Source organism: Eubalaena glacialis, chromosome 10, assembly GCF_028564815.1.
Source record: "Eubalaena glacialis isolate mEubGla1 chromosome 10, mEubGla1.1.hap2.+ XY, whole genome shotgun sequence".
Lineage (NCBI taxonomy): Eukaryota > Metazoa > Chordata > Mammalia > Artiodactyla > Balaenidae > Eubalaena > Eubalaena glacialis.
Genome location: NC_083725.1, coordinates 7,686,736 through 7,711,228, shown reverse-complemented (window position 1 = coordinate 7,711,228; position 24,493 = coordinate 7,686,736). Strand labels below are relative to the sequence as shown.

The 24,493-nt window shown below is 51.4% G+C and overlaps 4 protein-coding genes and 1 long non-coding RNA gene across 14 annotated transcripts in view; 3 read left to right on the top strand and 2 right to left on the bottom strand.

Annotated features, from left to right (window-relative positions):
- The window catches only part of FAM118B (family with sequence similarity 118 member B), a 54,629-nt gene extending 52,692 nt beyond the window's left edge, over nucleotides 1-1,937 (top strand). For 2 of the 4 annotated variants that reach the window (XM_061203185.1, XM_061203184.1), the window contains 2 exons: nucleotides 1,081-1,161; nucleotides 1,415-1,937. In XM_061203185.1, the coding sequence (XP_061059168.1) occupies nucleotides 1,081-1,161; nucleotides 1,415-1,428 (95 nt within the window). In that variant the 3' untranslated portion in view covers nucleotides 1,429-1,937. The remainder of the gene's footprint in view (nucleotides 1-1,080; nucleotides 1,162-1,414) is intronic. The other 2 variants (XM_061203186.1, XM_061203187.1) reach the window with 2 other exon arrangements.
- Nucleotides 1,938-2,206: 269 nt separating this feature from the next.
- SRPRA (SRP receptor subunit alpha) lies at nucleotides 2,207-8,236 on the bottom strand. Its single transcript, XM_061203173.1, has 14 exons — nucleotides 7,981-8,236; nucleotides 7,276-7,359; nucleotides 6,815-6,978; nucleotides 6,468-6,631; nucleotides 6,056-6,215; nucleotides 5,772-5,925; nucleotides 5,451-5,542; nucleotides 5,228-5,346; nucleotides 5,017-5,103; nucleotides 4,535-4,707; nucleotides 4,221-4,434; nucleotides 3,662-3,825; nucleotides 3,474-3,572; nucleotides 2,207-3,307 (listed from the first exon to the last, which is right to left on the bottom strand). The coding sequence occupies exons 1-14, from the start codon at nucleotides 8,095-8,097 to the stop codon at nucleotides 3,179-3,181; spliced, it is 1,920 nt and encodes a 639-aa protein (XP_061059156.1). The 5' UTR covers nucleotides 8,098-8,236; the 3' UTR covers nucleotides 2,207-3,178.
- Nucleotides 8,237-8,436: 200 nt separating this feature from the next.
- FOXRED1 (FAD dependent oxidoreductase domain containing 1) lies at nucleotides 8,437-15,974 on the top strand. Its single transcript, XM_061203169.1, has 11 exons — nucleotides 8,437-8,716; nucleotides 10,553-10,773; nucleotides 11,606-11,716; nucleotides 11,968-12,086; nucleotides 13,269-13,363; nucleotides 13,643-13,744; nucleotides 14,123-14,199; nucleotides 14,348-14,508; nucleotides 14,599-14,728; nucleotides 14,953-15,057; nucleotides 15,262-15,974. The coding sequence occupies exons 1-11, from the start codon at nucleotides 8,509-8,511 to the stop codon at nucleotides 15,514-15,516; spliced, it is 1,584 nt and encodes a 527-aa protein (XP_061059152.1). The 5' UTR covers nucleotides 8,437-8,508; the 3' UTR covers nucleotides 15,517-15,974.
- Nucleotides 12,744-19,942, bottom strand: LOC133099480 (uncharacterized). 3 transcript variants are annotated; one of them, XR_009702338.1, is made up of 5 exons: nucleotides 19,830-19,942; nucleotides 18,687-19,088; nucleotides 18,483-18,596; nucleotides 13,234-14,223; nucleotides 12,744-13,003 (listed from the first exon to the last, which is right to left on the bottom strand). It is a non-coding gene; the product is annotated as an uncharacterized LOC133099480 (long non-coding RNA). The 3 variants fall into 3 exon arrangements; XR_009702337.1 differs by lacking the exon at nucleotides 19,830-19,942 and having other exon boundaries at nucleotides 18,687-19,344; XR_009702339.1 differs by lacking the exons at nucleotides 18,483-18,596; nucleotides 19,830-19,942 and having other exon boundaries at nucleotides 18,687-19,344.
- The window catches only part of TIRAP (TIR domain containing adaptor protein), a 21,897-nt gene continuing 16,856 nt past the window's right edge, over nucleotides 19,453-24,493 (top strand). For 3 of the 5 annotated variants that reach the window (XR_009702335.1, XR_009702336.1, XM_061203170.1), the window contains exon 1: nucleotides 19,453-19,532. The gene's annotated coding sequence lies outside the window, so the exon portion shown is untranslated. Of the gene's footprint in view, nucleotides 19,533-20,130; nucleotides 20,176-24,493 lie in introns of those variants that run through there. The other 2 variants (XM_061203171.1, XM_061203172.1) reach the window with 2 other exon arrangements.

Genomic DNA, 24,493 nt, shown 5'->3' with positions numbered 1-24,493 from the left:
TAACCAGTGTTTTTAATGACTGTGTTATAATCCAGTGTGGATGTCACAGTTACCTAATTATTCCCCTATGTTAGGCAGTATCTAGTTTTTTCTATTGTAAGCACTGTTGCAGTGAATGGTATATTCATCACTACAGTTTTTCCTTTTGCCAGTAGGATGGGTTCTCAGTATAATTACTAGGTCAAAGGGCATGAATATTTTAGTGGTTGATAAATATTGCTAAAGTGCTTTCCAACAGAGGAATACCAATCTGTGTGTTCGGGTGCTGTCTTTTGTTTATATTCTAATTGGCCATGTTTCTGATTGCTATTCTTTCCTCCCATGTGTTCAGATTTAAACCTCTTCCTATACATTATCTATCCCAGTGCTGTCCAATAGAATTTTCTGCAATGATAGAAATATTCTGTAATCTTCTCTGTCCAGTGCTGTAACCACAAGCCACATGTGGCCATTGAGCATTTGAGGTGTGGTTAGTGTGACTGAGGAACAGATTTTTTTTTTTTTTCCCCTCCGGGCCGCACCACTCGGCTTGCGGGATCTTAGTCCCCCAACCAGGGATTGAACCCAGGCCCCTGCAGTGGAAGCGCGGAGTCCTAACCACTGGACCACCAGGGAGTTCCCTGAGGAACAGAATTTTTAATTTAATTTAAAACTAAACAGCACATGTGGCCAGTGGGACAGCACAGCTCTAAACCCATTTTATACTGTGGGCGTGTCTGCTACTTTTCACTCTTCTACTGGTTCAATTTGCCCCCTTGCACGCTGCTTCCCGACCCCAGCTGGAGTCGTTTTTTTTTTACCTAAACTTGGCCTTCTGGACTAGTTAGGGACAGCAAGCACACTTGTTTTTTTCACAAGTAATGTCCGTGTACTCAGGGACCTCACTGCTTCCCTTTTGTTTAACCCAACAGTGTGAAGACTAACCGGTTTACTCTCCTGCCTAATGTGTGCATTCCTAAATAATGTCATCCTTCTTAGTCAGACCATGTACTTTCATCTCCCTTTAGTTGGTTGCTTTTCTGTTATTAGTAGTTTTAGCTTTTCAGTCAAATATCTGATACTGATGTATGTTCTGTTTAGCAGGGATGGTAAGAGAAGGCCAGCTAAATGGGTCAGAAGGCCAGCTAAATGGCTCATCGACAGCACACAGTGAAATGAGAGGTATACTGTTTCCTGTTCTACTCTTTGTCAGTTTGTCAGCAGAAAATGCTTTCCCAGAACTTAGTTAAGACCTTGGAGAACCTCTCCTACCTGTTAAAGAGTCTATATTTTCCTACCAAGTCTGTTACAAGTTTCCTAGTATCTTGTGTCTTGTCTTCTGAAGGGTTAAGCTTGACTTTAATTTCTGCAGCTTTAGATGTGTAAACCTGTTTTGTGAAACTTCACTTACTCTCTCCCTTCTCTCTCTCCACAGACTGTAGTACATGAGAGGGCTAGAGGAATCACCATTAGATCAAGCTGTAAGGGCCTACCGTGGACAGTGTTTAACAAGTAAACTCACAAGAACCCAAAACAGCTCTTAGGAAGTACCAGAACGCAGAGGTTGAAGGCCGGGGTTGGTGGGCGGGTGTCGCAGCTTATCCCGTCGTGCTGTGCCGGCTGGTTCCTGATCCTCTGCGGCCTGTTCCAATTCAATACCCAAGTGACAAGGGACCCGGAAGTCGCCCCGCCCCACCCCCAGGCTGGACAGGCCTGTGTCCACACGGCAGATCCATGGGACATCTGTACTGACTGTGGCCACAGCTCTGCATGAAGGACTCGGGATCTAGATGCCGCGGGATCGCTGCGGCCCTTGTTGCAGTTTTGTACTCTATACTTGGTTTTTCAATTAAGCTTAATGGCTTTTTTAAAACATGGCTTGAAGCTCTAGTTTTCTAGATCTTTTACAGTGTACAGTATTTTACATAATTGAGCTGTATTAAAAGCTTGTTCATTTACTTCCCAGGGCCCCAGCTCTACTTTGAGTCACTTTAGAAAACTCCTAACCTGCAAAGGTACAAGCCGAATTTAAATTTTAAAAGTTCTCTTCTTTCACCTTGGGGAAAGGTGATCTCATTCTTGGGACAACTACTTATTTTTACCTGATTCCTCAGCATTATCAATTCCTGTTTCCCTTCTTACCATAAATCCTAGAACTACAGTTAGTGTGATGTAGGATTTTAGTTTTGAATCCTCCTGTAAAATAACTCCAAGACCTAAAAGGCAATTTATTTATGAAATTTATTTTCTTATATAAATTATGTATTTCTCTGGGCAGACAGCCTTCACCTTATTGCACTAATAGCACATCTGTAATACCAAGCTACAGGACAAGTCTTAACAAGGTCTGTATTCAACGTAGCACTTGTCTACCAGGCACTGTAGAGGAGGATGAGGAAAAGCCAGGATCCATCCCAGGTGAAGAAGGGGGAGGGGGCAGTGTGTCTCCCCTTCTGACAGTTGGTTTTCTCCCGGGAAGGGGAACATGCAAAGCTATGTCTGGATTCTGGAAGTGGGAGGAGATCTTGGAGGCTGAGAAGCCCAGTGCAGCACTGCAGCTCGGCTCCCTTCATCTCTGAGGGAAGCAGGGACTCCTCTTTCACTCATCTGTAACACATCACTGTGGCCTAGCTGATGCTTTGGGGAAACGGGGCCAGGGGTCATCCTCGAATCAGCAGCAATTAAGAACAGGCCACACACTGCCACAGTGTGGAGGTGTCGTCCTGGCCCCAGGGACCTGAAAGCTGTGTATCCTAGGGGGAGGTGCCACTCAAGACCCAGAGCTGGCTCTGGAAGTCTATCTAATGGAGCTGGGGATGATGCTCGGACGTCCCCATGACCACACTTAAATAGCAGAGCTCTGGTGCTGGATCTTCTAACCATTGGTCAAAGCTGTAATGAGACCGAGTCTGTAGGCAGAGTGAAGGGATGCCTGAGTGAGTAGGAAGGGGGAGGAGCATGGGGCTGGGGGCGGGTAATGGGCAGTGACTGTAACATGATTAGGCCCTCCTTGCAGAGGGAGGATGGGCTGAACAGGGAGTGGGGTTAGGAGGGGCTGCAAGCCCCCGCCTGGAACTCCCCTCACTCTGCCTTTGAACTACACTGAAGACAAGTTGCTCACATACTCTAAAGCACATTCTTGATACAGGGATGGGGGCTTTGGGGGGAAGCGGTGATTTGGTATTGGCCAAGAGCCACGTTAAGCCTTCATGAGGGCAGCCACCACGGCCTTGGCGTTGAGACTGCGTAGGTCACAGTAGGTCTGGCCAGTGCCCACAAAGACGATGGGTTTGCTTGTGATGTAGGTCATAGAAATAGCAGCTCCCACCTGAAGCAGAGAAAGGGGATACCCAGTCAACCCCAGGCCACTCCTTTTCACTCCCTTAGCAACAGGAGGCTTTGGAGCCAGTGTGCCCTTAGAGCCTCTGCTCCCTTGTGAAGGATGGCCATTCCCCTCTCCCAGTCCCACTTCGCCCTGTGTCGTCCATATTTACCTTGTCATCGATGGTATCAAATTTGGTAAGGACAATGCCATCAATGAGCCGAGGTGTCTGGGCCATAGAATGGTCAGCCAAGGCTCTGTTGAACTTGACCTGGAAAGGAGGAACATGACGTAAGTAATAAGATGCACCTAAAGTGGCCAAAGCTGAGGTTGGAAAGAGAACCAAGCCCTAGCGCTCACCAGCTGGTCCACGGCCTCATTGCCTACTAAGGCCTCCCCCACAAACAGCACCAAGTCGGGTGTGTTGACAGTAATGAGCTTGGCCAGGGCAGTCATCAGAGGGGCATTGTCCTGCATGCGGCCAGCTGTGTCCACCAGCACCACATCAAAGCCTTGGTTACGTGCTAGAGAGAAAAAAAGTGGTCAAGTCAAAACTCCTGGACTGTCACGTTTCCAGCTTTCCTCTCAGGAAGTCCCAAACTGGCCATATTAGAAGTCTACCTGTTTATTTCCTTAGGTTACAAGGTAGTGTAAGAAAAAATTCCCATACTCAGCCATCAAGCATATTTAGGAAAAGGATGGCGGTAGGATAAAGGTGACCAAATAGAGATAAACAAATACACTAGGTTTGCCTGCAACTACACTTGTTACCCCAAAGCAGAGCACGGCACGTCACTAATCCTGACCTGTTACTGAGCAGAAAGTTGGTGGTAGGGTAACCCTGGTCCTCTGCAAGTTCCAAGAGAACCCAAGGAGAAAAGGGGCCCAGACAAGCCCCCCAGCTTTCTGTGCACTGTACCAAAGGCAATGGCTTCCATGGCAATGCCAGCAGCATCCTTGCCGTAGCCCTTCTCAAACAACTGCACCATGGCGCGGCCACCGTGATTCTCGGGGGGGTGCAGGGCGTGCAAACGCCGGGTGTGTGTCCGCAGCTGCTCTACAGCCCCAGCACGGAATGTATCACAGGCAGCAATGAGGACACTGAAGCCATTCTCTAACAGCCAGAAGGAAATCTGCAAAAGAGGCAAAGAAAACTGTCACCTAGACCCAGAGTTGCCAGGAAATGCAGAGTTTAGAAATGATGTCAGAGACGGGCTGCGGAACTGCACCGACCTTGGCAAGGTTAGTAGACTTTCCCACACCGTTCACACCACAGAAGGTGACCACGTAAGGGCGCTGATGACGCTGGGCGTCCATGATATCCCGGAGCATGTCCACACGGCGCTGTGGCTGCAGAATCTGCACCAGGGACTCCTGGAGAGCTAGCTTTACGGTGGAAGTCACCGCTGAGGTGGGGGGAGAGGTATATATACCCGTGAAGCCCCAGTAATGTGCTCCAGGAATGCCCTGCCCCTTTCTGAGCTAAGGGAACTAGGAGCCTGCCCAGGAATCCTAAGCACTTTACAAGTATTAGTTCATTTAAATCCTCCTAATTTAGAGGTCATCAACACCCAAAGTCTAAGTTACGAAATAGAAATTTAGATGTTACGGGATCTGTCAAAAGTCACGCACCTAGGAAGAGTGGAGGTGGACGCGGCGGCCTGCTGGGGTGCGTAATGCCCACCCAGCACTTCCAGGCCCAGCAAGATACTTACTGCTGAACGTCCCCATCACCTTCCCCTCCAGCTTGTTCGCAACAGATTCACAGAGTTGGACTGCAATGTCTGCTGCCACGTTCTTAGCTGAGAAGAGGCGGACAGGCGTGGTATGAGTGCTCCAGCAGCAGTGAACAACCCCTATGGTACCGCCATTCTGCCCCACACCGTCCCTACCCCAGAAACACGAGTCCACCCGTTCCTGACTCACCAATGAGATGGTCACGCATCTTGTCCAGCACAGATTCCATGTCTTCACGACTCAAGCTCTTGGAACCCACAAGGCCCTTCAGCATCCCGAACATGCCACCCAGAGTCCCCCTGGTAGCACTGCAGGCACAGAAGGTCACAGATGCACATAGGCCCAGCAGGCAGCAGTCAAGTCTCCTCAGTTCTGGAGCCACATCCACCAGCCACCACCTGGGATCCCCTACCTAGGTTTGGTGGAGTTTTGAGCGGCCCCTTCGTCATCTGAGCTGCTGCAGTCCAGATCCTGAAGCTGCCTCCCAGACCCAGTCCCTCGAATCTGGAGGGTATGCGGAAAGGAAGGAGATGGGATCAAGAACACGATGGGCTGTGGGGGGAAAAGCCTGGATTTACCCTGTCTACACTGCTCTCCACCTCTTCGATTCAGGAAGCTCCAAATGTAACTCACCCCTCGCTCCAAGAAGTCAAGAGTACTGCCCTCCTCATCTCTCCTTCCTCCCCCATTTCTTATTGACATTGGCCTTCACTCTGGCCCTGCTGCCTCTTACCAAGCTGATGTCCTCGGGCGGGGGCCCCTCGGGGGCCCCGTTGGCGGTCGGAGCGCTGTAGTCCAGGGCTTCCTTGTTGGCAGAGCCACCCAGCGCCCACACCCGGGGCGCTTTTTTGCCCTTCTCCTTGGGAGCGTCTGACTTACTGGACTTGCTGCAAAGGGTTACAGCACAAAGGGTTCCGATGAAGGAGCAGGAGAGGAAACATCCACCCCAGAGACAAGGACTCCCTCCCCACAACGTATCTAGATAGCAGTACATATGGCAAAAGCTGGAATGCTCACCTGGACTTCTCCATACCCCTCCCATGCTTCTGAATGAACTCTTCTCGCTTCCTGCGGATCAGTTCCTCTTTGGAAAGTTCTATCCCGTTCTCAGGCCCCACTGGGAGACCTGACTTTTCTGCAGGGACTGCTTTGCTGGTAGCCAAAGGGCCATCAGAACCTGCCAAGGAGAAAATTCACTGGGGAAAAAAAGACCAAATTCCAACAAAATAGACAAATGGGGAAAAGCCTTCCAAATCAGTAAGACAAAACTAGGAACACACATCTGGGGGATCGCGAGGACCGGGGACGATGGTGAGGGTGGTGGGCACCCGAGCGAGGGAGGCACACAATGACAAAGGGAAGGGCGGGGAACCACTCCAGCCCACCTTAACGACTTCTCATGCCCCCAGGTGTCCAAGTTCAAACTCACCTTCCTTCTTGGCCCCCTTGTTTTTTTTGCTGTTCTTGGCTTTTTCCTTAGGCTTTTCACCCCGTGTCTCAATCATGGACCTCACAGGTTTCTTGGCCTTTTCAGAATCTTCAAATTTCTTCATGGTTGTGGGAGCACGGACCTTACTGCTCTCCTCTGCTTCACTAAAGGGAAAAGGGAACAGTCCAAATCCAGGAAAAGGGCCCTCACACCCAGAGGACAACCAGAACTGGGCAGCAAACTCAGGAGTGCCTTTCAATCCACAGCATAACTACCCTTCACCCACCCTCGGGAAGGAAGGAAGCTCAAGTCACAGAAATTGATTTTGGAGAGGGGAGGCCTCTCACCGAAGGAGCCGCAGAAAGTCATTTTGGAAATCAAAAGTGCCATTCAGTAGACTTAAGGCACTTTGCTGTTGGATCTCAGTGCGGTACTTGTCACGGAACAGCCGGTGCACATCGTCGATCAGCTTGTCTACGTACGTCAGGGTTAGGATCTTCTGAAAACCTACCTGTTTAGGGAAAGAAACAGAGCCAAGAGATCTGCTCACATGCCAGCCCAGAACAGAGGGAAGCCAACTCAACCTAGGCCTTCAGAGACTGGCTCAGCCACCTGGCAGGTTTCCCTGACCTGAGGAGCAGCCAAGCCCTCTGACTGGGCCCGAGAGCTTCTCCCCTTTCCCCCTCCACCCTCCGTGTCTTCTCAGTTACTTCATCATAAACACTGGGTGCAATTAATCAGGGTTTTCTGAATAATCAGGACTCCGTGGTGACTGTAATCATTGCCCCTCTAAAATACCCCCACTTACCACAAACACCAGCTCAAACTGGTTGTCCAGTTTATACTTGAGCGTGAGTGCCTCATGGGTGAAGGAGTTGTTACCTCCCCTTTCCTGGAAAAAGAGTATGTCTCAGAGTTCAGACTGTCCCAACACCTAGACTTGGGCGTCTCCAGGATTGCCTTTGGAGAAGAACTAGACATTCCCCCAAACTCAAACCTGTCCCCAGGGCAAGAAGATTCAGGGGAGCTGCTCTTCAGCATTCCTCCTGCGAGAAAAGGAGACAGCCAGCTTGGGGGAAAGGGGCAAAGAGGTGGGAGGGGAGGACACGTGCGAGCCAGAAAGGAAGGAGTCCTCATCTCATATAAACAATCAGACTTACTAGCAGCTGTACACTATCTACAGTTCTTAAAGGACGTTTTTCCATCCATTATCTCACCCGGCCTTCGAAACAACAGAAAACCAAGCTGCTGGGGGCGAATGGACGGAACGACGGTAAGTCTCAATAGACTACGGATTCCGGCCAGAGTCCCAGAAAGAGGAGGGGGAGGGGACAGCGCAAAGTTGCCGGATGGTCTAATGGGGGCGGGAGAAAGAAGTGGAGTCACAGTTACGAGTGAGCGGCCAGTTTGAGGTGGGCCGACGGGGTGGGAGGGAGACGCGGGATCAGTCGAGGGGGACTAGGGACCGGGTCAGGGGGACGAGCCCGGAGTTCTGATCCCGCGGGGGCAGTACCTGCAGCAACACGGAACGAATCAACGCGTTAACTGGCCCGGTGCATGAGTCGCTCACGCCCTGGAAGCACCAGAGCACGAGCCCGCCTTTGGAGAAAATGGTGAAGAAGTCGAGCATGGCGGCAGCGGGAAAGGAACCGGGGCCGGCGCCGGGAACTCAGGCCGCGATCGCCGCCGCTTCCTGCTGCGCCAAGCGCGGGACACGTCACACCCGCGGCCCCGGAAACCTGCTCAGCCGCACTTCCGCTCAGCGCAGTGGCCTGGGTCCCTCCCCAGCTCGGCCAGCGGGCGCGCAAGACCGACGTAAGACGCCGGGCTCGCCAATGGCGGGTGGGGGCGGGCCTGGGCGGGGCTCTCAGGCAGTCAAGGGACAGTACGGCCGCCTATAGGGTGGAGGGGTGGGGCCCGGAGGGGTCGCTGGCCAATGGGCGCGCTCGAATGAACAGCCGGCGACGCGTAGCAGTGACGGCGGGCTGGGACCGTGCCAGGGTAGGGCGCCCCTCACTTAGCGGCCAAGAGCAGCAGGGCCATGCTTCGGGGGGCGCTGCGGTTCGGCTTGGGCCCGGGCCTCTTGGGCCGGGGGCTAGGCACACACAGAGGAGGCTCAACTCTGGGTGAAGCTGAGGGCAGCGGAGGGTGTCGTGGTTCTGGGGTGTCCCCAGTCTCCAGCCATGTGACCTTCAGGACTCGAGGTCCCGGTCCGCGCTGGGAAGACAGCGGGTCGCTGGGAGCAGGAGGTAACCTTGCCTGCCGGAGCTGGTAGAGCCTGGACAGGGGTATGGATCCCAGGGTTGCCCTTCTCAGGTGACAAATCCCAGGTCCTTCTGTGCCTGAGCTTACCACCAGAATAGCAGCCATGCTGATTCATTGGTGCACAGAAGTGCATGAAGTCCTGCTCGCGTGCAGGATGCTGTGCTTAGTGTTGTGGCCGTGAAGGAGGAAAGAAGAGAAAGAGAGGATTCGATATATGTCCTGCAGGTGCCTGAAGTGTAGCTGGAGAGGGAAGGCTTTAGTAGACCGGTTCAAGACTGGAGAGAACCCAACTCGGAGGGTACCCTGCACTGCCAGTGCCAGTAGCTAGTGTAATTGTAGCAGTACATGGAGCAGGTGGGAACGGAGATCAGCCTTGAAAGACGATGTTTACTAGCTCAAGGAAAGCATGAGTTCCAGGTTCTGGGGAACTGAGCAAAGGTTAGGAGGAGAAAAGTATTGTTCTTGTGCAAGGAATTAGCAAAGGCCATCCAGATAGAGAGTTTGAGTAGTAGTATGAAATGTACTCTGGACAGGTAAGGTTAAGTCCAGATCAAAGAAAGATTCGAATGCTGAGAAGAGTTTGAACTTTGAATTGGAGACAGTGAGAGAAGACTTGGAGATTTGTGAGTTAGGTGTGAAAGACAAAAGGATTCATGTATTCAAGACATTTATTGAGCACTTAGGATGTGCCAGGTACTGTTCTAGACTGGAGATTCTATGGAGAAGGTAGACATAGTACAGCATGAAGCAATCACAGATAAACTCAAAGTTGCAAGTGTGTTGCATGCTGCAAAAGAGCGGTTCACGGAGCTATGAGATAGCGTGACAGGAGAACTTGGCATAGTCTAGGGGGTCAGGAAAGAAGGCATCCCTGAGAAAATGATAACTGAGCTGAGATCTAAAGGAAGCAAGGAGTTAACTGGGCAAAGAAGTGGGCACAGAGTTTCAAAGCAGGGAAAACACCTGTGTGGATCCCCTGTGGCGGGAATGAAGGGGCTGAGGCTGGAGGGTTAGGGAGGACAGGGCAAACAGGAGCCAGATCATGCAGTGTCTCACAGGCCACGTGAAAGATTTTGGACTTTTATCCTTAGGGTAATGGAAACCCACTGGAGGGTTTTAAGCAAGAGAGTGTGTGACTAAATTAGTGTTTAGAAAAGATCATTCTAGCTGTGATACAGAAAAGAAGTTGGGGGGTTGGACAAGAGGGGAATGAGTGGAAACAGGAGCTTTTAACAGTTTAAGTGGGAGAGACATCGTGGTTTGGTCTAGGGCAGTGGTGGTAGAGATGGGGAAAAAAAGGGGACAGATTGGGCAGACTGGGGAGATATTTAAGAGGCAAAGTCATCAGGACTTGATAACAGACAACATGAATGTAGGTTTGCTGATGGTGATGGATATCCAGAATAAGGTGCCACTCAGAGGTCCGTGCTTCAGAGGGCAGTGCGGCTCTAGGTGTGCCGGGACCTCTTGGTCCAGGAGCCTGGGCTCAGGGGAGAGAGAGGTCTGCACAGGAGAGAAATATGTGTAAGTCCCCTAGCCAATGGAGAGAATAGAGAGTGTCAGTTTTAGGAAGTTGAATCTTGCAGTGCTGGGTATAATGCACTCAAAGGAAGCGAGACTCTGGTATAGAGAACATGAAGCCAAGCTGTGGAGTGCTGCTGGGTGCGAGTTGACCTCGTGAGAAGGAATGGCAGTGAGGACTGAAAACTCGGTGTTCAGTTTAGCCCACCTTCTCCTGTGCCCATCCTCTAACACACACCCCCCTCCACCTCCTGAAAAGGAGATGTATGGCCCTCTTTGACCATAACTGTATCCCACAGACTGGGATGGAAAGGTGTCGGAGATTAAGAAGAAGATCCAGTCCATCCTTCCTGGAGGGGCCTGGAGTCCACTGTGTGACACCAGCCACCTGCCCCCCGAACACTCCGATGTGGTGATTGTTGGCGGTGGGGTGGTTGGCCTGTCCGTAGCCTTTTGGCTGAAGAGGTTGGAGAAGCAGCAAGGTGCCATTCGGGTGCTGGTGGTGGAGCGGGACCACACGGTGAGGTCTGGGGTGGGGCAGAGTCAGGAGTGGGGTGCAGACTCGTATTTTCTTAAGGACTCAAGGGGAGGAAAGGAGAGGAAAGACCTCATTGTTTGAAGGGCCACAGGGCAGGGACTGTGCTTTGGCCCTTGTTGAGAAATAGCCCCAGGTTCTTCCTCCCTCAAACCAGAGACCTTGACAATAAGGTTTTTGCTTTTGGAAGCAAATTGCACAACGTTGTATGTCTTGTGATCTCAGAGGTCCGGCCTGCGTTCAAGCTGTGGTTAACAAACAGCTGTCACGACGCCCTTGTAGGTTACATTACTTCTGAGGTTTTTGCGCTTTAATTGTTCCTGTTTACCACTGTCAGCTAGTTACGAATCTTGCTCCTTTGGCCACATCCCTCTGTTTTTCAATCAGTAGAGCAAACGTCAGTCTCCTGCCTTGTACTTCCAGGCCATTACCATGTTGTACGACGGCGCCCAGCCCTTTTTAGATGACTGAGCCTCTCTGCTCTGTGTATCTTCTAATAAGGATTTTAATAGCTATTGTCCTTGTTGGGCTGCTGGTGGACTTGCATATAGGTTTATGCAAGTTTAGATTATAAACTTGCAAGTAGGGCTCCCCTTTAACTTTGGGTACGTGGGACTTCCCTGGCGGTCCAGTGGTTAAGACTCCGCACCTCCGCTGCAGGTGGCCCAGGTTCCATCCCTAGTCAGGGAACTAAGATCCCGCAAGCAGCAGCGCGGCCAAAAAAAAATTACCTTTGGGTATGTGATTCTCACCCTCCAGTACAGTATTCTGCTCGCGTGGAACAGGGCCCACATCGCCTTCTCTGGTCTTTCCACAGTATTCCCAGGCCTCCACCGTGCTTTCTGTGGGTGGGATTCGCCAGCAGTTCTCGTTGCCTGAGAACATCCAGCTCTCCCTCTTTTCGGTCGAATTTCTCCGGAACATCAATGTACGTGCTGTGAGATTTGGGGGTGGGGTGGTGACCCCTCCTTTAGCCCAGAGAGGGGAGCAGCCCAGCTGGCTGGGTGAGCACGGGCAGCTAGGAGTTGGAACCCCCGGTTTTCTTCCCAGTGGCGGTGCCCGGAGAGGGCTTCCCTCTGGGTCGGGGCACTGAGCCCGGGGGCTGTGGTGAGAAAGCCAGGAAAGCTCTCCCTCCCTTCTTGAAGTCAGCTTCTTGGAGGAGCTTTTCTTTGCACACAGGAGTACCTGGCCGTGGTCGATGACCCTCCCCTGGACCTCCAGTTCAACCCCTCTGGTTACCTCTTTCTGGCTTCAGAGGAGGGGGCTACGATCATGGAAAACAACGTGAAAGTGCAGAGGTGGGCGCCCGGCACGGCTGCCATGCTGCGTCTCAGCTGCCCGCACACAGTGGGCTCTGACTCACTTTCGGAGCCGGGGTGACGGAGCCAATGAGACAGGCCCTGCTCCCTAGGAGCTCAGTCTGTCAGGAAGACGGACACAGGCAGACCTCCGATGCCCTGTGCTAAGTGTTGTGACACAGACACGGACAAAGGGCTGCCGCGGTGGTTCCTAAATTCCCAGGTGATGAGAACCACCCAGGACACATCCCTCCTAATAAGTCAGGATCTCTGGGGAGGGGCCCACAAATCTGCAAATGTTTTCTCTAAGAGCCGGAGAGCTAAGCTCGTAGGCTTTGCCGGCCATACCGGGACTCGTGTAAAAGGCCGTGGGTCTCATGACCAGTCAGTCAGGACTATCATCTGAGCCTGTGAGCTCTTCACTGGGCCCCGACGCCCCATCTGTCACCCTGGGCTCTAATCCCGGCCCGGGTTCACACCGCCTCACGGCTAGATTGCTCCCCAGCACCACGCCAGGGTCTCCTCCGCCCTCCTCTCGCCCAGGCCATCCCACCCCCGTATGGCTGGGCAGGCAGGTTGATCACTGTGCCTGAGACCCTTCAGCAGAACCTTCTACGAGTTTCACCAGTGACATCAGGTCACATCCTAAATGCATTATAAACATTAACTCGTTTAATCATCAGAACATGCCCATTTTACATGTGGGAAAACTGAGGCCCCCAGAGCTAGTAAGTGGTGGCGCTGGGACTTGAACCAGGCAGTCTGGCTTGTGAGTGTGTCCTTTTAGCGCATACAATGCGGCCTTTGGGCATGAGGGTCCCAGAAGGAGACAGTTGTGCTGGTGAGCAGGATTGTTCCAGGAGGTGGACGGGAAGGCTGTCCTGGGCAGCAGGAGTGGAGGGAACAGAGTGACCGCCCTGTTGTGAAAGCACGAGGAACAGTTAGGGGGTGACAAGGTGTTTAGCGTGGCCAAAGGGAGGCTAGGGTGTCGTAAAGGAAAGGGGGGTCAGATGCTGAAGAGCCTTGACTAGGAGCTTGCTCTTTTCCAGGAAGCAAGGAGGATACATGGGGAGTTGGGGGCAGAGGAGTGACATGAAGGAGGTGACTTGTGGAGCTGGGGCCCATACTTCTCCCCCCGTACACTCACCCAGCACACATACGTAGACCCACACATTTCTCCAGGCAAGAAGGAGCCAAAGTTTGTCTGATGTCTCCGGAGCAGCTTCAAAAGAAGTTTCCCTGGATAAACACAGAGGGAGTGGCTTTGGCATCTTATGGTGAGGCTTGCTTGCAGAGGGCGTCAGGGGTTGAGGGGCACCTCAGGTTAGGAGTCTCAGCACCCCACAGCCAAGTCAAGGAGGAATGCTTCCCTCCTGGCTGGCAGGGCCTCCCCCGGGCCAGGCCGGCTCTCTGTCCTTCCGCAGGATCTGACTCTGGTGCAGTTGGTCAATGTGACTCCCCAGCTTACGAGCCCTAAAGAAGAGTTAGGGGTGCAGGAGAGACAACAGAAGAGGAGGGTCCTAGCCCACCTTCACGCGTCCTCTTTCTCCTCACAGGGTTGGAGAACGAAGGTTGGTTTGACCCCTGGTGTCTGCTCCAGGGGCTTCGGCGAAAGGTCCAGTCCATGGGGGTCCTTTTCTGCCACGGAGAGGTGACACGTGAGTCTGCGGCCCCGTGTCCACTGCTTGTGACCTCTGCCAGCCAGGACACCAGCCCAGACTGGGTCTTACCTTCCCGCACAGGCTGAGCAAGGCCTGTGCTTGCTCAGGATAGGGGGTTCTCCCCCGGGGACTGGTCCTGGGCATCCTGACTCTGGCTCCTAACTGCATTTGTCCGTGATTCGTGATCTGCTTGAAGATTTTGGCACCCTCCTGTCCTGTGCGGCCAAGTTCATCCCGGTTACCCTGTCTCTTTGCTTCAGTGTCTGTGGGAAAGCTTCCAGCCTTCCAGCTTTCTTTCCTTAGGAAACCAGTGGAATCTCCATCTCCTTCCTCTTTGAGGCCTCAAGGGCTTCTTTTCTTTCCTTTTTCCTGCAGGTTTCGTCTCTTCATCTAACCACATGGAGACCGCCAGTGGGGAGAAGGTGACTTTGAAAAGGATCCATGAAGTCCATGTAAGTTCCCGGCCTAGGTGTCTCCTTTATCAAATGAGAAACGTAACGGCTGTCATTTTGACCTTCTTCTACCCACTTCCAATGTGGGTAAACTGAGGCTCAGGAAGAACTGGACCGCTCCCTCCGCCCCCCTCTCTGGTGCCCATAGGTGAAGGTGGACCATAGCCAGGAGTACCAGCCCGTGGAATGCGCCATAGTGGTCAATGCAGCGGGGGCCTGGTCTGGGCGAATCGCAGAGCTGGCTGGCATTGGGAAGGGGCCGCCTGGCACCCTGCAGGGCACCAAGCTGCCTGTGGAGCCGAGGAAAAGGTGACTTGCCCAGGGCCGCGGGGGGGTGAGAGGAGAGTCGGGGAGGGGAGTTGCTGTTCTCACCACTTCTAACGCCGCTGGTTACGGCAGGTATGTGTACTTGTGGCACTGCCCCCAGGGACCAGGCCTGGAGGCTCCGCTTGTCGCAGACCCCAGCGGAGCCTATTTCCGCCGGGAAGGATTAGGCGACAACTACCTGGGCGGCTGTAGCCCCTCTGAGGTGAGCTCTGTGGGGTCGGGGTGCCGGGGAGAAGACAGAGACCGGGTGTCGCTGAGCAGTCAGGCTTCTCTGGCGGGCCCAGTGCTGGTACTGATGTCACGGTCCCCTCTGGCTTTGACTTGGGGTCTCTTCCCCCCATCCGCCACTTACCAAGAGGCCAGCGAGGCCTGGGTCTGCCCGTGCGTCCCGGGCAACATAAGCCTTGTCCCCACCTCTGCCCCCAGGAGGAGGAACCAGACCCAGGGAACCTGGAAGTGGACCATGATTTCTTCCAGGAGAAGGTGTGGCCCCATCTGGCCTGGAGGGTGCCAGCTTTTGAGACTCTAAAGGTAACTGGAAGGTGACAGATGACTCCGGAGCACCTGGGCCCCGCGGGAGGGCCTGCCTGCTGCGTTTGTGCCTCCGCCTCACAGGCCCCGTCCCGTGAGCGTGCTCAGCGGTGGTGGAGGGTACCGTACGCCGACCCCAGCCGCGAGTGGGTGGGGCGGAGCGCGTGGCAGCCCTCCCGAGACCCTGCGTCCTGTGCCCCGCAGGTTCGGCGCGCTTGGGCCGGCTACTACGACTACAACACCTTTGACCAGAATGGCGTGGTGGGCCCGCACCCCCTCGTCGTCAACATGTACTTTGCGACGGGCTTCAGCGGCCACGGGCTCCAGCAGGCCCCCGCCGTGGGGCGGGCTGTGGCAGAGGTGATGCTGGAGGGCCGCTTCCAGACCATCAACCTGAGCCCCTTCCTCTTCAGCCGCTTTTACTTGGGAGAGAAGGCCCAAGAGCGCTGTATCATCTGAGCCTGTGAGCTCTTCCCTGGGCCCCGACGCCCCATCTGTCACCCTGGGCTCCGACCCTGGCCCACGTTCACACCGCCTCACTGCTTGATTGCTCCCCAGCACCATGCCAGGGTCTCCTCCGCCCCCCTCTCGTCCAGGCCATCCCGCCCCCGTATGGCTGTGCAGGCGGGCCGACCACTGCCTAAGGCCCAGGCTGACAGAACGATGGGGCGGGACCCCAGGACTGATCATGGCCCAGGCTGATGCCACCCACCAGCAGCCCAGCCGGACAGAACACCTCAGGGGACCTGAGCACCGTGGCCCAGGACTGGCTCCTTCGTGGGACCGACCCAGAAAGACTGCCTCTGCCCCCCTCTCGGCAGAGCCCAGGCAGGGAGCATTCTGGGGCAGCCTGGCCCAGGTCTATGGACTTGTCTATTTACCCTATTCATCGATCAATAAATGTGATTAACGCCTTCCTTTCAGTCTTCTGTCCCTTCCTCTTTTCACCTCACGTTACCCCACTTGCCTTTGATACCAGGCTGGGGGTAGCACAGGAGCATTCTTAAATCCTAGATGTTAGGCATCTGGTCTGCAGGTTAGTGCCTCCTTTTCCTGAGTTCCTGCAGGGGGTGATTGTAGAGGGAAGGAAGGTGTTCATTCATCAATTCAATATGTATTCAGTTCCAACTCTCGGCAGGCCCAGGGCTGCATATTAGAGATACACCAGCAGGCAAAGCATGGCATGTGGTCTCACTGGGAGTTCTCACCTCTGCCCGGCCCCTCGCCCCTAGGTCAGTCCCTGCGGTGCTGCGAGAAAGCACAGGACACACACGCCTCTCCCCAGCTGGGTGTTTCTCCCTGAAGGTTCCCAGGGAAGCTGACCTCTGAGCTGAACCTAAAGGACGAGCAGTTTAACACGGTGAGCACAGGGTGATCCCAGGCTGCGGGAGAAGCATATACAAAGGCCTGGGGCCAAGAGTTAGCAACATTCAAGGGACTCCAAGTGGTGTGTCCCGGCTAGGTCATGGAGAGGTAGGAGCACAGCAGGGCCGGGGCCTGAAGAGCCAGCTGTGGAGCTTGGCTTTTTTTCTGTGCACAGGGGGCCGCTGAAGGGCTTTCAATAGGGAAGCAACATGATCGGATTCTCCTTTTAGAGGAATCACCCTGCCTGCCTTGTGGAGAAGAGTATGATGCCAAAGCAGGAGACCAGACAGCAGGCTGTCACTACAGTCCACGTGGCAGGGACAACCAAGCCTGCACCATCACGGCAAGAGGTGCGTGGACCCAAGAGGCAACAGTAGCAGCGAGAAATGGGGTCAAGTAAGACTGCAGGGTTCTGGCTTGGACAACTGGGTGGATGTCATGCCTTTCGCAGAGCTGAGGAGCAGTGTGAGGGACGCTGAGTGGGATGGTTTGGGACACGTTGAGTTAAGGCTCTGCCTGCAGGACGTCTGGTAGAAATATCTAATAGGGGCTGACTCACGGTTGTGGCACTGAGGGGGATGTGGGCTGTAGATAGAGATGTGGGCGTCAAGGAGAACGATGGCATCACCCTGGGAGGGGAGAAGAATAGGGGACTGGTGTGTGTGTGTTGGTGGGGGGGGAAGCTGGAGGGGCTCCCGCCACACTTAAGAGATGAGGATGGTGAAGAGGTGGCCAGAGGCAGGAGAAAAGCCCAGAAAATGAGGTGTCTCCAGAGCCTGGGAGGAAGGGTGAGTGGTATAAACACACACATGAGGGCTGGATTCAGTACCAAGAGGGTCCGTGGGGACCTTATGGAGGGCAGCCCCAGAGAGAAATGCACCCAGTGGGGTTGAGTGTGGATACTTGTTCAGAGGGAGAAGTGAGTGGGAGTAGAGACAGCTAGTAAAGTGCCCACTCCCTCCCAAAGTGGCCTGTGGGGAGAAGAATGAAACATAAAAGATGGAGGTGGACCTCCCGATCATCAGTTGGGTGAGGGAGGGAGAAGAGGGCAGATGTGCTCCCAGGGAGGGAACAGTAGAAGCCCCTGAGTGGGGGGTGGGGGGGGGTGAGGATGGGTGGGGAAGAACCAGGACTAGTTAGGTGAGCAAAAGAGGAAGAGCCACCTGAATGCGGAATGAACTCAATGAACTCACGCTGAAAGAGAGGAAGGAACTTGCCAGGGGCCAGGGGCCAGGATGAGGCTGGCTAAACCCAACAGCCGTGTTAACCGTGTAAGGCAGCCTCCTTTGGTGCCCAGTATCCACTCACCCTTCCTTCAGCACAGATGCCCCTATCTACTGGTCCAGAGGAAAAAGGCCTTCATCTGGCTCCTCCCCCAGAAGCTGCTTCCTCCAGGACAACAAATGCTGCACTTGTTAGGAAGGCGGTAATGAACCCTCTGCACTCCCACAGGGCTTTATTCAGGCTACAGGACAGCACTTACCCTTGCATCTGTCTTCCCTGTGCGAGGGACACTGGGACCTAGCCTTCACGTTTGTCCCAGCACCGAGCTTGGCTGTCCTATGCTTGTCCTATCCTTGGCTCTCAGTGTGTTTACCTGAGTTCCTCTTTGCTTCCACTGGAGCCAGATCGATCCCTGGCCTCAGGGAATTTTCACTCTAACAGAGGTAAGCTGCTTGAGCACAAGTTCCAAATAACATAAGGTCCTAGCGGGGATTTCAGGGAAGAAGGTGGGAAGGGCAGGGTTAAGAAAAGATTTCCTGCATAAGCTGCAAAAATGACCCTTGTCAGAAGACGGGGGTTTTTGAAGAGCAGAGTTGGGAAAAGGGAGGACACCTTGGGTGAAGGGGACCTCGGAGCACAGGCACAGGGCAGGGAAAACAGAGGTATACTCCACGCAGAGTAAAAGGAACCCTTTTACTCTGAGTACCTGGGCACTAGGCTAGCTGTCTGACAGGCTTTATCTCATCTACTCCTTCCCACAACACTAGGAACCAGATATCATAATTTCCATGATGAAAGTGAACCTCGACAGGCCCCGCGCTTCCCCAAGGTCTCACCTCTAGCGTGATGCGCCCTGGATACGAACCCCAGCCATCTGACTCCTGAGCTCCCCCCGGTACGGCCTTACACCACACTCCCTCCCAGGAGTAGCACTAAGTCCTTTTGGCTGGCTGGTGAGAAAAGCAGGAAATTAGATGGAAAAGGAGATCATGAATCTTAGATCGGCCCTATTAAACCACCTCCACCCTCCAGCATTTCACCTGCACAGCAGTAGGCGTGTTTCCCAAACCGGCATGCGAGGAACACTGCTCACGAAGATACTGGCATTCCCGCTGGGGTGGAACAAGCTTGGGAAATGCCAGGTGCTGTATCCCCGCCTGGGTGCTTCACGCTGCTCATCAACATCCCAAGGGCGCTGAGAAGTCCCTTCACTCTGTCTAAGCCAGGCCTCGCCACCGTTCGCCCGTCACACTCGGCCAGGCGTTACTGCCCTCAGAGCCGTGCCCGGCCGGCCGTGCGCTGGGCCATGAACTTCAGGGGAGCGTGCCAGGCGCCCCGGGCCCGGGGGCTGCCCTCACGGCTGCCACGGCCGCCGGCCTCTCCGCCTCACCACTGACTGTGTGTGGCCATTGGAAAAGTCCGGCATCATCTTCCTCACTTGCCTAAAAAGAAAAAAGGTATAAACGCTTCCCTGGCAAGGCGTCGAGAAGACTCAATGAATGAAGTAAGGGGTTTCTTTCCGTGTCCGCGACAGAGAACACAGCCGAGGCTGCAGGTTCTCCTGGTGGGTTTCGGGGAACTCGGGAGGAAAGACTCATCTCCAAGCTTCCGCCCGGTCCTTAGCTGCGCAGACGCCCAGGAACCTCCCTGCGAGCCCGGGGAAGCGGGCGCGGAGGACCCGGCTGCCGGCGGGCGGGCCGCCCCCTCGGGTCGGGCTCGGGGCGCGGGAGCGGCGGGCGGAGGAGGAGCCGCGGGCCGGGAGCCTCGGCGCTTCCGGGGCAGCGGGCGGCCGGCTGCACTTCCCGTGGGCGAGCGGCCCGCCGGGCGCCGGAGCCCGCGCCCCGCACCGGCCGCACCGAGGCAGCGCCCCGCGCACCCAGGCGCAGGTGAGCGCTCGGGGAGGCGCGGGCGGGAGCGGGCGCGGCGGGGCCCCGCGGGCGAGCGGGCGAGCGGGCGAGCGGGCGGGGCGGGCAGGCGGCTGGGCCGGCAGGACTCCCGCGGGCAGTGGACCCCCGCGTTCGGCCCCGTTAGCGGCCCGGTCCCCGGTCCCCGGTCCCGGACTTGCCCCCTCCCTGCGGACCTCTGGCCGGTTCACCGCCGTCCCCTCTGCGCCCCTTCACCTGGCCGCTCGTAGCCCCCACAACGCGGAAACGGGTGAAAAGGCCCTCGGAGAGAGCTGTCACCTTCTCTGTCGCCAAGAAGCTCGTGCAGGGAGACCTCCCTGAGCTTGAGGAGCCTGCCTGGTTCAGGTGGCTTCGGTCTTGAACTGTAGATTCTTTTTCTTCCAGGCTCTCGCCTCCTCCTCTGCTCTGGTCGCAGCCTCTCCCTCTGCTCTTCTGATGGCCTTTGTGACAGTGTTTCAGCAAGAACAGGGCTTTACTTAGGGTTACAGGCCTACGGAGCGACGCCTTCCACAGTCATTTCACAAACCTCTCCGATGGGCTGGGCATCGTGTGACAGCACTGAACAGGACAGAGTCAGCCCTCGTCCTCTACCTAGGGACACTAGGAACCACACACACCCTGACAGGTGCAGCTAAGAGAGGGGAGGATGGAGTACACGCTCCCCAAGCTGATGCACCTAACCCAGGGGCCACGAGGGTCAGGAATGACCCATTGTCAGAGGAAGTCACATCTAGTTATTTCTAAAACCTTTTTTAAAAATTGAAATACAACCCACACACAGAAAAGTGCACAGATCTTAAGTGTACAGCTTTCCCAGTGTCACGCAGTGACATTCCTGTGCAGCCCACACCCAGAATAAATAAAACATTACTCACACTCCAGAGTTTTTTTGACTGCACCAAACAGCTCGTGGGATCTCAGGCCCCGGCCAGGGATTGAACCCTGGCACCCAGTAGTGAAAGCCTGGAATCCTAACCCCTAGGCCACCAGGGAACTCCTCAGATGCTCTCTTATGCCCACTTCCAATCACTACTTTTACCCATGGGTAACTGCTATCCTGGTTTCTAACATCATAAAATAGTTTTATTTGGTTTTGAATTATGGATACTTGGGATCATACGTACTTTTGTGTATGGTGTTTTATACTCAATATGTAGATTGAACCCTGTTGCATTTAGCACTCGTTCATTTATTCTCACTGATGTGTAATTTTTCACTGTATGGATAGACCACAATTTATTTCTACATTCTACCGGATACTAGGATTGATGGATACGGTTGTTTCCAGCTTGGGGTTATTGTAAATAGTGCTGCTGAGGCATTCTTATGTTTGTCTTTTGGTGAGCATATGTTAGCACTGCTGTTGGGTACATTCCTAGAAGTGGAATATAGCGCCAGACAGTTTTTCAAAGTCGTCCTACCAATTTGCACTCCCACAGGCAGTATATGAGTTCCTGTTTCTCCACATGCTTACCGATACTTGATATTGTCTGTCTTTTTCATTGTAGCCATTCTGCTGAGTGAGTGGGAAGTGGGCTTGCATTGAGGTTTTAATTTGCATTCCTCTGGTGACTAATGAATTGTGCATCTTTTCATACATCTGTTGGGCGTTTGGATACCCGTTTGTGAAGTGTCTGTTCAATTCTTGTGCCCATTTTTCCAATAGGTTGTCTCTCTTTTTCTTACCAGTTTGTAAGAGTTCTTAAATATTCTGGATATGAGACATATTTGAAATGTATTTTTAAAATATCTTCTCTCTCTCTCAGGAGATTGCCTTTCACTGTCCTAATGATGTCTTTTGAAGAACAGAAGTTCTTCATTTTAATGTTGTCCAGTTTATCATTTTTCCCCTTATGGTTCTATTATTTATGTTCAGTTTTTTTAAAAAAAGTGTTGCCTATCCTGGGGGGTAGGGAGTGGGCGAAATGGGTGAAGGTGGTCAAAAGGTATAAACTTCTAGTTATAAAATAAATAAGTCCTGGGAATGTAATGTACAACATGGTGACCATGGTTAATAATACTGTATTGTATATTTGAAAGTTGCTAAGACAGTAGTACTTAAAAGTCCTGAGGACAAGAAAAAAAATTTTGTAATTATGCATGGTAGTGGAAGCTAACTAGAGTTATTGTGATGATCATTTCTAAATACATACATAAATCGAATCATTGTGTTGTTCATCTGAAACTAATATAATGTTGATGTCAATTATATCTCAATTTTTAAAAATCAGGAAAATAATCAAAGTCAGGAAAATAATCTCCTATATTTTCTTCTAAAAGCTTTATTGTTATCCTCACGTATATCTACTATCCATTTGAAATTACTTTTTTGGTATGGTGGGATATATGGGTAAAGATTCATTTTTCCCACAAGGCTGTCTAAATTGACCCAGCACCATCTAGTAAAGAGACCACCTTTCCCCACTGCACTGCAGTGTCAGCTTTGTCATAAACCAGCAGACTGTATAGATGTGGGTCTGTTTCTGGACACCCTATTCTTCCATTACTCTGTTTGTCCTTGTGCACAAATATCACTGATTGTTCCGTATGTCTGAAGATATAAGCTAGAGAGTACGGAGTGGAAAAAGAGAGTGATCAAAAGAATATGAGGCTGGGAAGGTAAACAGGGACCATATATTTAAGAGCTTGGTAAGTCATTATAAGGAATTTGGGCTTTAAAAGCAATGAGGAAACATTGATATTAAGCGACAGAATGATGTGATCAGAGATGGGAAAATGAGTTAGTAAACTGAAGTCATCCAGGTGACAGTCTATGGTGGTCTGAACTATTTAATATTGAATAGATATAATTGACAGGTTTAGTAATTGAAGAGATGTAGAGGAGAGTGGCAGTCAAAGATGATTCCTAGGTATGTAGATAAGGCAAGTGAATGGGTAGTGTGTAATTCACTGAGACATAGTATACATAACGAAGATCATGAACAGAAAGTGATAATAGCAGAAATATGGGAGAATCATCAGATTTTGGCAACTTTTGTACAATGGATAGTTGTACTATCCATTGAAATCAAGACTATTTTTCTAATTTAGAGTAGAATGTTTTAATTTCTGTTTTTGAAGCCTAAACAATTCAGTTTAATATGAATCTTTTGTAATATATTTTCATTATATTTGGCATTTACTTAATAGATATCTCTTATCTGCCCTACTGATACTGGTAAATTTTACTAAGAAACCAAGTTGAAGGTAGATTTTAACAAAGAAGAAAGGCCCAGTGAAAATAATAAAATGTCTGGTTTTAAAATAGCACAAATAGCAGTAATAATGCAGGTATTCCAATAAGAATATAGACTTGTATAGCCTAGAGTTACTATTATTTCCTTCCGGTAAATACTTCTGAACAATATGCTTTTAAGTTATTTGAAATTATTCTCTGTTAGGAAGATACAGATTGCAAATTTTCATCTTTCTTTGGTCCCCAGACATTACTAAGACTTTCTGTCTGGTTATGGTTAAATATGAACAGAATTAGATATTAATGAAATATTTGCTAATGAAAGATGAAGATATTATAAAAAGTTAGGGAACAGAATCTTAAAGCTAAACATTGCTGATTCATTTGCTCTAATAAGACAACTATTCATGAATCAGTTCCTACAATTCATGTTCTCTGACATGATTCTTTGGAAAATAATGCCAGTCTTCTGTTAAATTTTTAAGCATGTGACGTAATCATTGCGCTTTAACTTGGGATGGTATTTCAATAAGTAATTACGTGTGATAGTCAACCTATTTTGTAGTCAGCCTATTTAGTTAAAAGTGTTATAAACGTACTCAAATCTCCTGAAAAAGAAAAACAAACAAACAAAAAAACCAGTAAATCTTGTTTTCTGTTTATACTATGATGTTACATCCTCCCTTCACTTCACAGGCAAAACTTAAAAAGTGTATAATTACTGTCTTCATTTTCTAGCAGGCATTTCATTTGTTCCTCATAATCTAGTTTCTGTTCTAAATGAAAGTGGGGTTTTGTGTAGGCAGTTTTGGTCATCTCCTAATTTTCAAATTCAAATGCTTCTTCTTAATCCTCACTGGGCATTTGACATTGTTCACCAACACCATTGTAAACACCATCTCATTTCCAAAACTCTCTTTCCTTGCCTATCATAACATTGCACTCTCCTTATGTGTCTGCTTGTAAAACTTGCCCCTCTCCATCTTTTAACTGTAGGTATTCCTTAATGCTTTGTCTCTTTCCATGCTACGCTTTCCCCAGATGATTTGAATTATCACATACAGGCTGATGACTACCACATCTATAATTCTGGCCCTGCTGCCTTCTTCAAACTCCAGACTCATTTTAAACATATGGCTTGGCATGTGTCTCCATGCAAATATCCCACTAGGATCTTAAACCTACTGTTGCTTTATGGTAAGTTTTTATTATTCTGGTAGTGGAAGTCCTCTTAAAGTTCCTCTTTAAAAAGCTTAGTTTTTTTTTTAATCTAACCGCCCCCCCAAGCCTTTTTCAAAAATATAAAAAAAGTCATTTTGTAAGCTCAAAAGGGAACTAATGTATAAAGGCATAATTTGTAAACTGTATCCGTCATTAAATTCACTGCTGCCACAATCTATATTACATTCAATGCCTGCGTATTTACTTGAGACCTACAGCAAATACAAAATAAGTTCACACCATTTCAGTTTAAAATGACCTTTAGTACGCATGTGACATAGTTTCAAAACTAAGGCAGTTTTTTAAAACTAAGGAACTGTTTTCCAAAGACCAATTTGCTACATTTTGCAAAATACAGCAACACTAATTAAAATGCTTCACATTCCCTGTTTGGTCAGTAAGATATATTCCTATGTGACTAAAATACAGCTAAGGTTTTAGATTTTAACAACCAAGTAACAATACTTTTGATATATAATTAAATTTAGGGAGTTCCCTAGTGGCCTAGTGGTTAAGATTCAGCACT

Coding starts and splice junctions, on each gene's coding strand:
- FOXRED1 (XM_061203169.1), top strand. CDS start 8,509: ATGCTTCGGGGGGCGCTGCGGTTCGGCTTGGGCCCGGGCCTCTTGGGC. Junction 8,717..10,552: donor CGGGTCGCTGGGAGCAGGAG/GTAACCTTGCCT, acceptor TGTATCCCACAG/ACTGGGATGGAAAGGTGTCG. Junction 10,774..11,605: donor TGGTGGAGCGGGACCACACG/GTGAGGTCTGGG, acceptor GTCTTTCCACAG/TATTCCCAGGCCTCCACCGT.
- SRPRA (XM_061203173.1), bottom strand. CDS start 8,097: ATGCTCGACTTCTTCACCATTTTCTCCAAAGGCGGGCTCGTGCTCTGG. Junction 5,543..5,771: donor CGCCCGAGGACATCAGCTTG/GTAAGAGGCAGC, acceptor CATACCCTCCAG/ATTCGAGGGACTGGGTCTGG. Junction 4,708..5,016: donor GGTGATGGGGACGTTCAGCA/GTAAGTATCTTG, acceptor CCCCCACCTCAG/CGGTGACTTCCACCGTAAAG.